The 14735-nt window shown below is 37.9% G+C and overlaps 1 protein-coding gene across 3 annotated transcripts in view; it reads left to right on the top strand.

Annotated features, from left to right (window-relative positions):
- BANK1 (B cell scaffold protein with ankyrin repeats 1) overlaps nt 1–14735 on the top strand; it is a 329439-nt gene that overhangs the window by 264322 nt on the left and 50382 nt on the right. For 2 of the 3 annotated variants that reach the window (XM_042251204.2, XM_027970854.3), the window contains exons 8-10: nt 679–757; nt 4444–4746; nt 9153–9455. In XM_042251204.2, coding sequence (XP_042107138.1) covers nt 679–757; nt 4444–4746; nt 9153–9455 — 685 coding nt within the window. The remainder of the gene's footprint in view (nt 1–678; nt 758–4443; nt 4747–9152; nt 9456–14735) is intronic. The other variant, XM_027970855.3, reaches the window with a different exon arrangement.

The raw sequence follows: 14735 nt of genomic DNA, 5'->3' as shown, positions 1-14735 counted from the left end.
GAACGACAGAGGATAACAGGTGATGGACAGGGAGGCCTCAGTTCAGTTCAGTTCAGTTCAGTTCAGTTCATTCGCTCAGTCATGTCTGACTCTTTGCAACCCCATGAATCGCAGCACACCAGGCCTCCCTGTCCATCACCAACTCCCGGAGTTCACTCAGACTCATATCCATCGAGTCAGTGATGCCATCCAGCCATCTCATCCTCTGTCATCCCCTTCTCCTCCTGCCCCCAATCCCTCCCAGCATCAGAGTCTTTTCCAATGAGTCAACTCTTCTCACGAGGTGGCCAAAGTACTAGAGTTTCAGCTTTAGCATCATTCCCTCTAAACAACACCCAGAGTTGATCTCCTTCAGAATGGACTGGTTGGATCTCCTGGCTTGCTGCAATTTATGGGGTCACAAAGAGTCAGACATGACTGAGCTACTGAACTGAACTGAACTGAACTGATGAATGTTACATTGTTCTAGTTACAATTTTTTAATACCATGTTTCATTGAAAAAATTATAGATGGCCCAAATATAATAGCTAAGATATATAATATGATCAAAGTATTTAAATTAAAATTTAAAAACTAATTCTTATTTTTGCAGGTATCAGTTCTCCATTTGGTATATTAAAAATACAGATATATTAATATCAATGCATGTTATTGAAAATTATACTCCTTTATTTCAGATCCAAGAAGTTAGCAGAGATAATGAGCAAGAAAATCATTATGAAGAGAGTATCACCTCATTTTCTACATGTTCTCCTAGTAAGTGCTTCTCTGTGTTACATATATACATAACACTTAAATTAAGGTATTTGTAACTGGTAAAGTCAAACTGAAGAGAGTGTGGAAAAACACGAAGAGCAGTGGAAGACATTTAATTAATGGTATGACTTTAAGCATATCATCTGGTAGAAATATTACTACATTATCGTGCTAATTTAAATAGTTCTAACAAGTTCAGTGTTTAATAATCAAACCAGCAGTCTGTCCTACCAAAAAAGGTACACTAGTCAATTTAATATAAATGTTCTGTGATAAGTATGTTTTTTCGATTTTTTTTAAACAAAGTCACATTATTTTCAGACCTTAGTTTTCCCCGATAAGAAATGAGAAATTTGTACTAGTTCTCTCTAAGGTCCCCGCTAGCTGTAATAGAATGTAGTTCTATATATAATGATCGAAGACTATTTCAGAATCTTCCTCCATGTACATAATTCTACCCTTCATGCCTGAGTCCATTGGTTCACAACTGCTTGCTCACTGGGCTAGTCTGATGGGCATCTCCCACTCAACATTTCTAAATCTGAAAGCCCCCAGTCATGCCCAGATCTACTCTACCTGCTGACATTGCCATGTCAAGAAATGAAGATTTCTTCCTTGTTCAATTCAGTCCCAAAACTTAGAGTCACCCTTTTTTACTTTCTCTCCTATCCCACTTCCAATGTACTTCCACTAAAACGATAGTACTGTGAACTCTGACTTCACAATACAGCCAGTATTTCCTTACCCTATCACTGTTATTTATCCACACTGTCCCCTCTGGCATCAGCTCTCCCCTGGATTGTCGCAATAACACAGTGGCTCTTAATGGAGCACTATTTTCTACTCCCAACAGAGAATGCATGTCAATGAATGGAGATTTTGTTGTGGTCATGAGTTGAGAAGGGAGTTTTGCTAAAAATTCTGCTAAATATTCTGCAATACACAGGACATGCCCCAGGAAACACAGGATTATCTTCTCTAAAACGCCAGTAGTACTCTGTTAAGAAACCTTGAAACAGCTGCCTTCCCATTTGCCCCTAATATTCTGTACTTTATGAAGGAACTATTATGTTCCTTTGGAACATTTATGTTCCAAATTCTCCTGTTCTTACCACAAGTTGTTTGCACTTTGAACAGTTCACAGTTGATGCTCCACAAAACTGCCTACCGGTTTTTCAATTGATGGGATGACTTGCAAATCAAATAATATTAAATATAATTCCTTAGCTAGCATACTTTGGCAAAATCAGTAAACTCTTCAAACACTAGGGCAGAACACAAAATCATGCTAAATGATAATGTAATCAATCAATGCACTAAATTTTAAAGTTTTACATTTTATTATCATTTTAATGATTTATTATCATTTTAGTGTTAAAGAAAGTGATGTAAATGCCATCACTGATAATGACCATGTATTTATTATGACATTTGATTCTCAGAAGTACTACCTATAATAAGAAGACATTATTTCAGTTATTGGTACAGAACCACCTCATTTCTACAGACTCTTGGGACCTGAAACTGTCACCGATATGAAATTCTGTGTGATTGGACTCAGGCCTCTGACTCTTTCCTTAGAGAAGTGAAACATAGAACACCCTAAGTCAGCAAATTTCCATTGGTATCATTTCTGTGAAGTTTCCTAAAACCCATTGACCCACCACGTAAGACTCTCTAGGGCTGTATTCCAGGTTAGGGCATATTTGACAAGGACTAAGGAGACCCTGGTGGCTCAGAGGTTAAAGCGTCTGCCTCCAATGCGGGAGACCCGGGTTCAATCCCTGGGTCGGGAAGATCCCCTGGAGAAGGAAATGGCAACCCACTCTTCTTGCCTGGAGTATTCCCATGTATTCTTGCCTGGAGTATTCCAAGTATTCTTGCCTGGAGAATCTCATGGATAGTGGAGCCTGGTAGGCTACAGTCCACAGGGTCACAAAGAGTCAGACACGACTGAGCGACTTCACTTTCTTTCACAAGGAGACCCTGTTGCTTAGACAGTGTTTCCATAAAATAGAATACATAAACTGAGCATGTTAACATAAAGGTAGCTGTAAGGAATTGCGTATAGCATGAATGTGATTCTAAGTTGATGATCGATTTGCCCAGACAGGAACAGTGAAGTCCTTTTGCTAGCCTGAGCAATGATTTCTTTTCAGCCACTCCATTATTTACTCCATCAGCATATCTAGAAACTACTTTATTTCAGGCTGTGTTTGGGGTTAGAGGCAGAAAGATGAATGAGGTCTGTGCAGAGATCTGTGCAAGAACGAAACACCGTCTGCTCTGCCCCAGCTGATAGTTAAGGAATCTTGGTTGCAGTTCTAATACTAGCAGCTGGACCTTTTTTCTTTCCCACATGAAAAATGAGAGAAATTAAAAATAAAATTCATGTAGAAATACGTAGTACCATCATGGACATGATTTTCCCACATGACTGATTTTTTTCTCCTGTTGCTAAAAAATGTCTACCATGTAACTCTTCGTATAAAAAAAAAATTCCTCTATGTCTGTACTCTGCCACTTGTCTTCTTTAGCTGTGTTTGAGTTTAACAAAACTTTGAAACAACAGTTATTTGCTTTTCTATTGCACTCATGACCCCAATTCACCCTTTCCCTCCAGTATAGATTCCAAAGTTCATTTCAAATTTTTGTGAATACTTTATTTAGAGCAGAATTTCTATAAAGAAAATATCAACCACAAGTTTTAAGATTTAAAGTTACTGCATTCTGTATTTTTTTATTTTCTTCCTGAGTAGCTAGAGAGCATTTACTGTGTACAGTGTAAACACAAATAATGGAATCATGATTCTTAGAGTAGAGGAAATTTGCCTGAATCATTTGGTTAAATTTCAAGATAGAATAGATTTTTTTGGTGAGAGAACTGAGCCTTAACAATATTTACCTACTCAGCTCAGTGCTCTGTGATAACCTAGAAGGATGGGACAAGGGGGTGGGAGGGAGGCTCAGGAGTGAGGGGATATGTATACATTTATAGCTTATTCACAGTTGCTCTACAGCAGGAACCACCACAACATTGGGAAGCATTATCCTCTAATTAAATTTTTTTTTATTTTAAAAAGTAGAAATTTTTTTTTAAGTAGAAAAAATGTTTACCTATTGTTGGTAATTTAGATGCCTTCCCAGTGGAAAAATAGCAACACTTTATCAAATAGTATTTTTAAGAATTAAGATGTCATCTGGTGATAAATGTTAAGTAATAACTAAATAAGAATCACAGACTCATTTGATCACAGTATTTATAAGCAAGACAAGATTTTTGTTCCTTGTCTTTACCTTTTCCATCACTTACTTATTACTTGTTAGGTTGGTTATATTGTTGTCTACTAAAAATATGGTAATGCAGTCATATACTGAATCTGCTCAAACAATAACTTTAGAGAATTGGAATATTATTATATATGTAATATCAGAATATTACATATTATTATTGTGTATGAGAGTGTCATAAACTGAAGTAGCAGGATGTAATGGAGCTCTCTCGGTAAATATTTTAAAAGCTCAGTAATGGCTATTCACCAAAACTACATGTTTGTTAGCTTTCCCCTGTATCAGTTCATAAAAGTTTAATTAACATTACCACCACTTCTGTACCAAGTTACGAAACATTAACTGCCTCCAGATGGAGCGTTTAAATGAAATCCTACAATCTTTGTCATAAACAGCCGTACAGAGCCCAGCTCTCCACCATAAAAGCTGGCCTTACAGGCAGAAGGCAGAAGAAGCCAAAGGGAATGAAATGGCAGAGGAAGAAAAAGAGCATGAATCAGGCATGGAGGCAGAGCACAGCCCTCCAGAGGTTGACAGTGAAAGTGAGAACCAGTACGATGACTTGTATGTGTTCATTCCTGGAGACAACCCTGAAGATAATTCCCAAGAGCCCCTCGTGTGCCCCAGACCACCTCTCCCCCCACCACGACCTGTAACCACTGCCTTCCAACCAGAAAAACCTCACTTCCCAGTACAAGGTAAGTTTAAGTTTAAAACAACTTTGAAACTTTGACACGCTTAAAACAGCATATAGTACAGCAGTGGTGAAGCTATACAAAGATCACCATTTAAAACCAAGAGGAACTTTCCTCCTGTTCTTTAATAACTAAGACCTGAGAAATCAGCTAAGAGGTACCTGCCACTAACTCCGTTCCTCCCTCCCTCCCTCCCTCCCTCCTTTCTTCCTTTAGTCCTTCTCTCTCTACCTTTCCTTACCCCTCACTCCTCTTCTTCTCCTCTCCCTCCCTCTCTCTCTTTCTTTTTCCTTCCAGGCAAGAAGTCTCATTACAAAGCTTTCTGTAAGTAAAGAAATAAAATTTGGAAGGAGTTTGTCACTCTTCACATAAAATGAACCTCAAGCGTCATGTGGAAAAGTAAATGACAACTTTGGGTTTTAAAAATACTCTTAGTTTTCTGGCAAGAGAAAGGCTGATGTGTTACAGATTTGAAAATGAGCTTGGGCACAGTCACTCAGTGGGGAGCTGCAGGGGAAGCAAGTGGTAAAGGGTTTATCACACCGTGCATTGAGACCAAAGTCTAAAAGCACTCTGTCTCGCTAAAGTGGAAGAACAATTAAAAGACTGTGATAGCATTGTTCCCAGATGCGGGAACGAAGCTGTGTAGCAGCAGAGGTGGGAGTGCGAGTGGGGGTGAAGGGCAGGAAACATCCCCAGGAGCTTCCATGGCAGGCTTCTCTTCCTGGAATGTTCCACAGCCTGGCAGACTCTCCTGCTCACTCCTACAGTCACTAATTACCACCCACTTTACTGATCACTCTTTCGTGTTTACTTTCCAAATTCATAAAATATTCTTACAAAGAAAATTTAATAAGGATGAAAGAAGCATCTATTATTAAAGCCCCATTTGTCACTGTACTTGAGTTGTCAATCCTAGAAGGCTGTAAAGTCTTTAAAGACTATTTTTAAAAAGTGAGTTTTGAAACCATGAAATTCAGCATTTGTGTTCTTGAAGGCATTATCTCTATAAAGGTTCAAGTTAATCAACATAAACCCTTACTAAGATTATGTACTTTATAAGAGATGGAAAGTACTTCTTAATGAAAAGTATGGGAAACCTAGTGGGTACTTTCTTGATTCATTCACTCATTCAACAAACACATATTGATTACCTACTATGTGCTGAGCTCTTGTAGACTGCTGAGATAGATCAAGGATGTAGGTATATCAATATTGGGAGTGGAGGGAGAGATGTAAATTAGTATGTGCTTGCTTGCATGCATGCCCAGTCACTTGGTCATGTCTGACTCTTTGCAACCCCTCTGAATATAGCCCTGACAACAAAGTTTTGGTGTATTTTTCTCACTTTTATAGATGTGAATAGTTTTATGCAGTTATTAAAATCAGTTATTAAGAAAACAAGGTTGTCTTATATCAGGTTAAAGCTATTAAAGGAGTTAACTTTTAGCTACTTTTTAAAAGGAGCTAAATAATTTAAATAAAATTTTAAATCCTGTTTTTTCTAATGTGCATTTCCATATATGATATGTTGGTTAGGAGGTTAAAAATTATTCCACAGAGAGTAATTTTCACCAGATACCTAGGACCACAAGTATAATGTTGGCTAATATATCTTCTGAAAAGTACTAAATATAAAAAGCAACATCATACAAAAACTCACTCCTGTTATTTAAAAACAATATTATTACATTTTCAATGCAGTGTTACTTTTAATTACAGTGGGAAATGGCAGCCCTTTCCAGTATTCATGCCTGGAAATCCCATAGAGAGAGAGCCTGGCAGGCTACATACAGTCCCTGGGTTTGCAGAGTCGGACACAATGGAGTGACTGAGCACAATTTTAATATCATATTTTTTCATGGGGCTAATATTGGAAGTTAATTAAAAGTAAAATGCCAGTATTTTTTCTTAAAATTCTTTGATTGAGGTCTTTGAAGGTAAGACTAGAAGCTCCCACTTATTTTTCGCTGGAGACTGTATATGTTCTTTGACTTTAGCTAATGATAGCTTCAGGAATTGTTCTGTACAAGTTTTTTCCTGCCTTCAAACCACTGATAAAGAGAAGCCACGTCATGAATGCCACAAGCATCAAATTCCTTATGATGGATTCATGAACATATTCATTGGAGAAAACAGTCACATAGAATACTTTTCAGTTTATAACTGACATCCTGTCTCTTTGTATCTTCACAGCAAACTTTCAAGGCAACCATTATGATGATCCCCCTTTGATTTGGGCTTCCCTGATAGCTCAGCTGGTAAAGAATCCACCTGCAATGCAGGAGACCCCGGTTCGATTCCTGGGTCAGGAAGATCTGCTAGAGAAGGGATAGTCTACTCACTCCAGTATTCTTGGGCTTCCCTGCTGGCTTAGCTGGTAAAGAATCCACCTGCAATGCAGGAGACCCCGGTTCGATTCCTGGGTCAGGAAGATCTGCTGGAGAAGGGATAGTCTACTCACTCCAGTATTCTTGGGCTTCCCTGCTGGCTTAGCTGGTAAAGAATCCACCTGCAATGCAAGAGACCTGGTTTCAATCCCTGGGTTAGGAAGATCCCCTGAAGAAGGAAATAGCTACCCGCTCCAGTATTCTGTCCTGGAAAATTCCATGGACGGTATAGTCCATAGGGTTGCAAAGAGTTGGACACAACTGAGTGACTTTCACTTTGACTTAGATCCAAGACCCTAGAGCTTGTAATTAGAATGTGTCAAATTCTTCCATGGACAGGTTTCCTGGGCTCTTAAGATTCTTATCTTTGTTCTACATTCTTCCCCAATTATTTCAAAAATTGGATTATAGGAGTGATATATTTTAATCATTATTTACTAGTGTACAGTCTGAGTTGAGAAAACTCAGATCCAACTCCAACATGATAAGTATAATCTGATACACTGGAAAATGAAAAGCGAAATGTTTTCTTTCTAGCACAAGACCAACTTTAGAAAGAGTTGAGAAAAGAGGTAGGTGGAGAAACAAAGAGAGTTAACAGCTCAGGAAATCAGTTCATAAAAGTAAGATAGTTGACACATTCTGCTAAAAATGAAACATTGTACATGTGTTTCCCACACACTTAATCTGGTTTCACCTAGGATACTGTCAGTGAAACAGAAGTCATGAAGTCAGAATCTCAAAACCATATTCTTCACAAGGGAAAAGGAAAGTCTTGGAGATTTTAAAGTTAATGCCAGGCATGTTAGCATTCATACTTCTTGGGTTAAACTAACTGAAATAAGCTAAAACTCAGCAGGCAGGTGATCTCGGGCTCTCCTTTGGTTTCTCCTCATAAGCCTACCCAAAACAATTGCTGAATCTTCTTATAATAATACCTTTTTATTCTGCTCGTAACCATTTGTCTTTGTCCCTACCTCCTAAGTTTTCCCACTAAAATATCCATTAAGTAAGCTAAAAAATTTTGATCAGATTCTTACTAAACAGAAAAGAGACTAATTCTTCCTTAGTTCATGAGCATGAATCTCAGAACAACGTAGAGAATTGACAGTTTTTCAGTCAATAACTGAAATAATCTCCATTTTTATTGTTTTCATTAATACTTTAACACCTGTCAAAAGGACACATTTAAAAGATTTTTCTCATCGTCGGGCAGAGAGAGCCATCAAAATTCTCTTCAACTTATTAATTGATCACAGTATATAGTATCTTTGTCTTCCAAATAAACTGCTGCTAGAATCTTTTAATATGTTCTTATAAAAATATGTAAAGATTTTTCTGAATATGAAAACCATAAAAGACTACTGAATAAAGACTATTTATTAACCATAAAATATTAATTCTTGGAAAATTAATCTTCAAGCCATTGATTTTCTATGCCATCTTTTATTTCATGAACCCTACTTTCAATATCCTTTATCAAGGAATGAGGTTCATGTTGGCGTATAGAAATCAAGAGAGCCAGACTGAGACTTAGTATAAGAAGCTAAACACTGGTGCTTTCGGCTATTCCCCTCTGTCATTTTCAGAGAAATCGATTTTAGACAAAATACCTGGTTCAATCCCTATAAAAGGTAAAATGGCTTCAAATTAAAAAAAAAAATTTTTGAGAACACTAGGCTTGAGAAACACAAGCGTTCAAAGTATTTGATATTTGAGGCTTAGTTTTATGATTTGATTTCCTGATGTTAAATCATTCATAATCTATGTGGAAAGTAGTTATATGCCTATTTGTATGTTTTCAAAGAATGCCATGTCTTTAACAAACTTATTCTAAGAAGTTAACAATTACAGACTGAAGGAGAATATGTTAGTAAATTACATGATTCGCTTTTCTCGTTTTGGAATTTATAGAGTAATATACAAATTGTTTGGGGGGTGGAAATTCAAGCAACTGACAAATGGGCACCAATAATATTGTATAAAGTATAAATAATTACCATTCAAATATTTTATAAGCAGGGAAATTGCTGGAAGGCCAAATGGAGAGAAGTCAAAGTTGGTGTGATTTCAGTGCAAGATATGAAACAGGAAGTGATTCTGAAGAAGAAAAGAAAGAAGATGAAAAGGACCGGGAAGAGGAGGAAGACCCATACACTTTCGCTGAGATTGATGACAGTGAATATGACACAATACTGGCCAGCAGGAGTATAAAGAAAAAAGCTGGAAGTCGCTCATTCATTATGAACAGACCTCCTGCCCCCACACCACGGCCCACAAGTATCCCTCCGAAAGAGGAAACTACACCTTACATAGCGCAAGGTAATTTGTTCCATTATTGCTGTTATTGTTTGTTTGTTTATGTGTTTTTGGAGACTGTCCTGTCTTTTGGTAGGATCTAAAACCTCAAAGATTAAAAGTATGTTTTAGAGTCATAGTTAAGTGGTGTTGGCCCATTTTTTAATTTAAACACACAACGGATGAAGAAAATAAGGACAATGTGTGGGGTTCTGGTTTGTAATTGTTCATTAAGAAGGGTAGTTTTGACTATGAAACCATAGTATGTGCAAAGAAATACTGTTCGGTGCTTCTCCCATAATTCTATGAGGAAGCTCAATTCCCATGAATAACGTGTACCACAAGAAAAATGTAGATACTTTACTTTGCCCCTCTTCCATTCACAATAACTTTAAAAAATCTAAACAATTTTGAATACTAGAATCTTAGATATGCAATGCAAGTGTCTTTGATAACTGTACTTCACCCCCAATGATTAAGATTCACTTCATCCATGATAGAATTTTTGCTTCATTTTAGATTGCAATTCTTTGTCATTCTCAGTTAAATCTAAATATAAAAAACATAAAAAATCCTTAGAGCTTTCTTATATCTATAACCCCAATAAGATGTGTTGACTTTGCTATTATTTCCTCACATTCTTGTGCAGTCTGGTTTGGTGCATTCCATGAGTCACTGGTGTCTAAGACATGACTTTTATTCATCAGTGTATCATAGACACATGTACTTAACCCCACTTTTGGGCTTAGATACCACCCTAGGGACTGAAAATGTGAAGTAAACCATTGTTTCCATCCTTGAGGTGTTCTAAGCAACAGCTATCCAAATAAATATATAGTACAATTTGACCTTTTATTAGAGATTTTTGAATAAAATATTTGGGATTAATCAAAATGTTTGGGTGACAACTAAAGATGAGAGGCAATATATTATACATTCAAATAATCTAAACGAACTACACAAGCAGAACATTTAAATATATACCACAGATTCGCTCAAAAAGAACACAGTTATTCATCTGTGATCAGTATGTGCAAAAGAAACCATTCTATTGTGTAAGTAGTATGTACTGAGAGATTTGTGTAAGAAAATTGAGCAAGTTTTTCCATTATAGTTTACACCTACTTAACAGTGATGTGCTGATAATGTTTAAGACACTATTAAAAAAATAGAAACCAATAACAAATTAATAAAGATTTCAGCTAAAATAAAATGTCAGCTGGAACAGTTATTAGATTATTAAGGCAAGGGATAAGTTGTAATTAGAATTTTTCACATTGTCTAGCATAGTGGCTCTAGGATATTGCATATAGGCCTTCCTATCAGCAGATTCCACATCTAAGGATTCAACCAACTGCACCTCAAAAATATTCAATAAGAGAAAATTCCAGAAAGTACCACAAAGCAAAGCTTGAGTTTGCCTCCAGGGCAACTGCTTACATAGCATTTATATTGTATTTTCAGCTAATTATATAGCATTTACGTTATATTAGGTATTATAAGTAATCTAGAGGTGATTTGCAGTAGACAAGAGAATGTACATAGGTTATAGACAAATACTGTAGCACTTTATAAAAGAGACTTGAAAAGTGAAAATGTTAGTCTGTCAGTCGTGTCCAACTCTTTGCAACCCCACGGACTGTTGCAACAGGCTCCTCTGTCTGTGGAATTCTCCAAGCAAGGATACTAGAGAGGGTAGCCATTCCCTTCTCCAGGGGACCTTCCCAAGCCAGGGATCGAACCCCAGTCTTCTGCATTGTAGGAAGACTTTACCATCTGAGCTGCTAGGGAAGCCCAAAAGAGACTTGAGCATCTGCAGATTTTGGTATGGAGGAAGGAGGTCATGAAACTAATTTCCTGTAGAACCTGAGGGACAATGCTCTTTGACAAAGTTGTTAAATCCCAATACATTTTTTTTTTTTTAAGAGAGAAGATAAACATAATTTAATGAAAGAATTTGGTTGTATCCTAGAAATTTCTGAACAGGTACATCATCTTCTGCATCTCAGTCTTTAGGGAGTTCTCAGGACCACAAAGACCATGTTGTGTTTCTCTACTTTTGGCCCTTTATCTTCTCGCCCTTCTGCCAACTGTCATATTCTTGTTTTCCATGAATTCATTCTTGTGTTCTATTTTTTCTGTATCATTCATTTCTCTTTGTTTACTGGTAGTGGGGGCAATGAAGTTTAATTTCTTTGTCATGGCTTTTCTCTCACTTTGCTTTGATTCTAATTTATAAATTTCTGTGATATTGATTTCTCTTTAGCTCTCATATCATCTGTATTATCTTTGCCTGTTGTTTGTCGGTTTGGCCTGGAACTCTTGATACCTCCATGAGCTAGGTGGCTCTTCCTTACTGTGCTTTCATGTTGAAGAATGAGGCACCAAAGCCTAGATGGAAGCTTTCCCTACTCACTTGTGGACTGCGCTGTAGGGCAGTGACATAACCAGCTTTTTCACTGAATTATCCCAAAGTGTAAGTTTTGGTAGATCTAGTCTCCTGTTTTTCAATATCTAGAATAAATTCCAGCTAATTGTAACCTAATTTATATACCTGCTTGCCAGTGCTCTGAAGTCAGAGTCTGGGAAGGAGACGGAATCTCACCACTCAGCATGCACTATTGAACTTGTTCTCCCCGTGTTCAGTCCAGCGTCTGAAACTCCTTCCACCCACTGCACCTGGTGTGCCACGGTCCTTCTCTTCACTTTCCCCAAGAACAAACTGCTCATCCTAGAGGACTGCCTTATTTCACTGAAGAATGGATTAGAAGCAATGCCTGCTTTAGACTGCCAACCAAGCTCCATGTTCTATAAGAGCATTGGGATGGTTCTCCTTCTCACTCATAGCTTTATTAATTATATAAAGTTTTATTAAGAACCAGATGATAAATTCTTTCTGTGTATTAATAATTCAAATCCCCTACATAACCATGGTACAATTTGTCTTTCATACAGACACACAGGAACTTTAAAGAATCTTAAAAATCTTGAGTTTCTAAGAAATTTAAAGGCTGTTTATCTCACCTACTCATCCCAAGTCCAACACCTATCAATATTTATAGGAAATCTTTCATTCAATTACATAATCAAATTTGTTCTCACAGCATTTGTGTTATATGCAGACAGGGATCACTGTTATGTGATTTATTTTGGTTTTGTTTTGCACTTAAGTACATACAAGCAAGTATGATTATTTTCCCTATATTTCAAAGCAGTAGCAAAAACTGAACTATAAATGAGGTCATCAAAGTCCCTTTCCATTATTTCTTCCCTTTCTCTTTTCCTGGGATATACTTGCTGGCCTCTTCCTTTTATGCTATTGATTGTTGATCATATTGTTCTCACATTAGGAAAACATTACCTCATCATCCAGTTCTTTTTTGATGTTCTTTGCATTCCATGGGATAAATATCTTTCATCACAGCTTCCTTTTTTCTTTCCTAGCTCAGGCAACTCTATTAAATAGAATATCCACCATTTCCCGGAAGGCCATCCATTCCATTTGAAGACTATTAGTTTGCTCTAGTTCTTGCCAGAGCACAGAAGCAATAGCATAATGTTGGCGCATCCGGGGTATGTTAAAGTAGCTGAAAGAGAAGGCTGTGGAGCGGAGGATGGAAGAAGAATGCAGATGCCCAACTTACTGTTTCAAAAACTCAAGAAAGTGATAGCAAAGTGACTAGGCAAATAAACCAGAGAGATACAGGAAAATCACGTTGGCTTTTGTGGGGTAATAGAATGTGTGTGTGTGTGTGTGTGTGTGTGTGTGTGTGTGTGTGTGTGTGTGTGTGTGTGTGCTTAGTCATGTCTGACTCTTTGCCCAGGAATTGAACTCACATCCCCTGCATCTCCTGCACTGCAGGCAGATTCTTTACCACCGAGCCACTGAGGAGGCCCCATCCAAGTGATTAGAAGCTTGAAACTTTCACTCTCTAGAGAAGGGAGAAGGACTGAAAGTGGACGAAGGATCAGTCATGACTGTGTGGGGAAGCCTCCATACAGTGCTGATATTACGGGTTTTCAGGAGCTTCCAGGTTGACAAACACATAGAAAGGGTGACATGCCCCCAGATGCTATGGGGACAGACTCTCTTGGGCCAGAGACTCCCAGACTTTGCACTATATATCTCTTTATCTGGCTGTTCATCTGTATCCTTTATCATATTCTTCAATAAACTGGGAAATAAGTGTTTCCCTGAGTTCTGTGAGCTACTCCAGCATTTTTTTTTTTAGTTTTTTATTTTTTAAATTTTAAAATCTTTAATTCTTACATGCGTTCCCAAACATGAACCCCCTCCCACCTCCCTCCCCACTCCAGCATTTTAATAGAACCTGAGGGAGGTTGTAAGAATCTCCAATCTGTAACCAAATCAGACAGAAGTTGTAGGAAACCTCGGGACTGGCACCTGCAGTAGAATGGAAGCAGACTTGTGGGCCTGAGCTCTTAATCTGTTGATCTGACACAATGTCCAGGTAGATAGTCTCAGAATTGAATTAGAATGATGGAAGTTGTGGTATATTCATACAGGGTTGTAGGACTTGGTTGGGGGGGAAAGCCCACACATTTGGTGACCAGAAGTGTCTGAAATGAAGGGTGAGAGTGGTGTGAGATGGAGGAGACACACAGGAGGAAAGTTGGGTTTTCCCAATACTGCTTTGAAGGTAGGATTCAGATTCCCCTGATATTACCTAAGCAAAAAACTTCATATATCTGAGATTCAAATTCCTCATTGTAAGTTGGGAGCAGAAATAATATGTACCTTAAGGATTGTTTGGACTTCCCAGGTGTCTCAAGTGGTAAAGAAGCCACCTGCCAATGCAGAGATGCAAGAGACATGGGTTCGATCCATGGATCAGGAAGATCTCCCGGTGGGGAGGGGGGGCGGGCTTGGAAACCTACTCTAGTAATTTTCCCTGGAGAATCCCATGGACAGAGGAGCCTGACAGACTGGGGTCACAAAGAGTCAGACACAACTTAACTGACAGAGCACAGAAGCAAGTACAAATAAATGACAAAAGTGATAAGAATCACATCAATGTGGGTAGAACAGGAGACATCACTAGCACTACAGAGGATGATCAGAAGAATATACCAATCTACTAATTTCTAAATTTCACGTTTTAAACTAAGCATGCTAAGTACTCCTGTTTGAAGAGGGGAGCCCATACATAATGGGACAAACTTCTAGAATATTCACTTACAACTAAGCATTCTAACTTCTTTCATGCAGCATAACATATCAGTCAGAAAATCTATTTCCACCATCACCACTATCCCGTCCACAGAAATGTAGCTTATTAATAC

This window comes from Ovis aries, chromosome 6 (assembly GCF_016772045.2).
Source record: "Ovis aries strain OAR_USU_Benz2616 breed Rambouillet chromosome 6, ARS-UI_Ramb_v3.0, whole genome shotgun sequence".
In the NCBI taxonomy this organism is placed as follows: Eukaryota; Metazoa; Chordata; class Mammalia; order Artiodactyla; family Bovidae; genus Ovis; species Ovis aries.
This window is presented reverse-complemented; position numbering and strand designations above follow the sequence as displayed.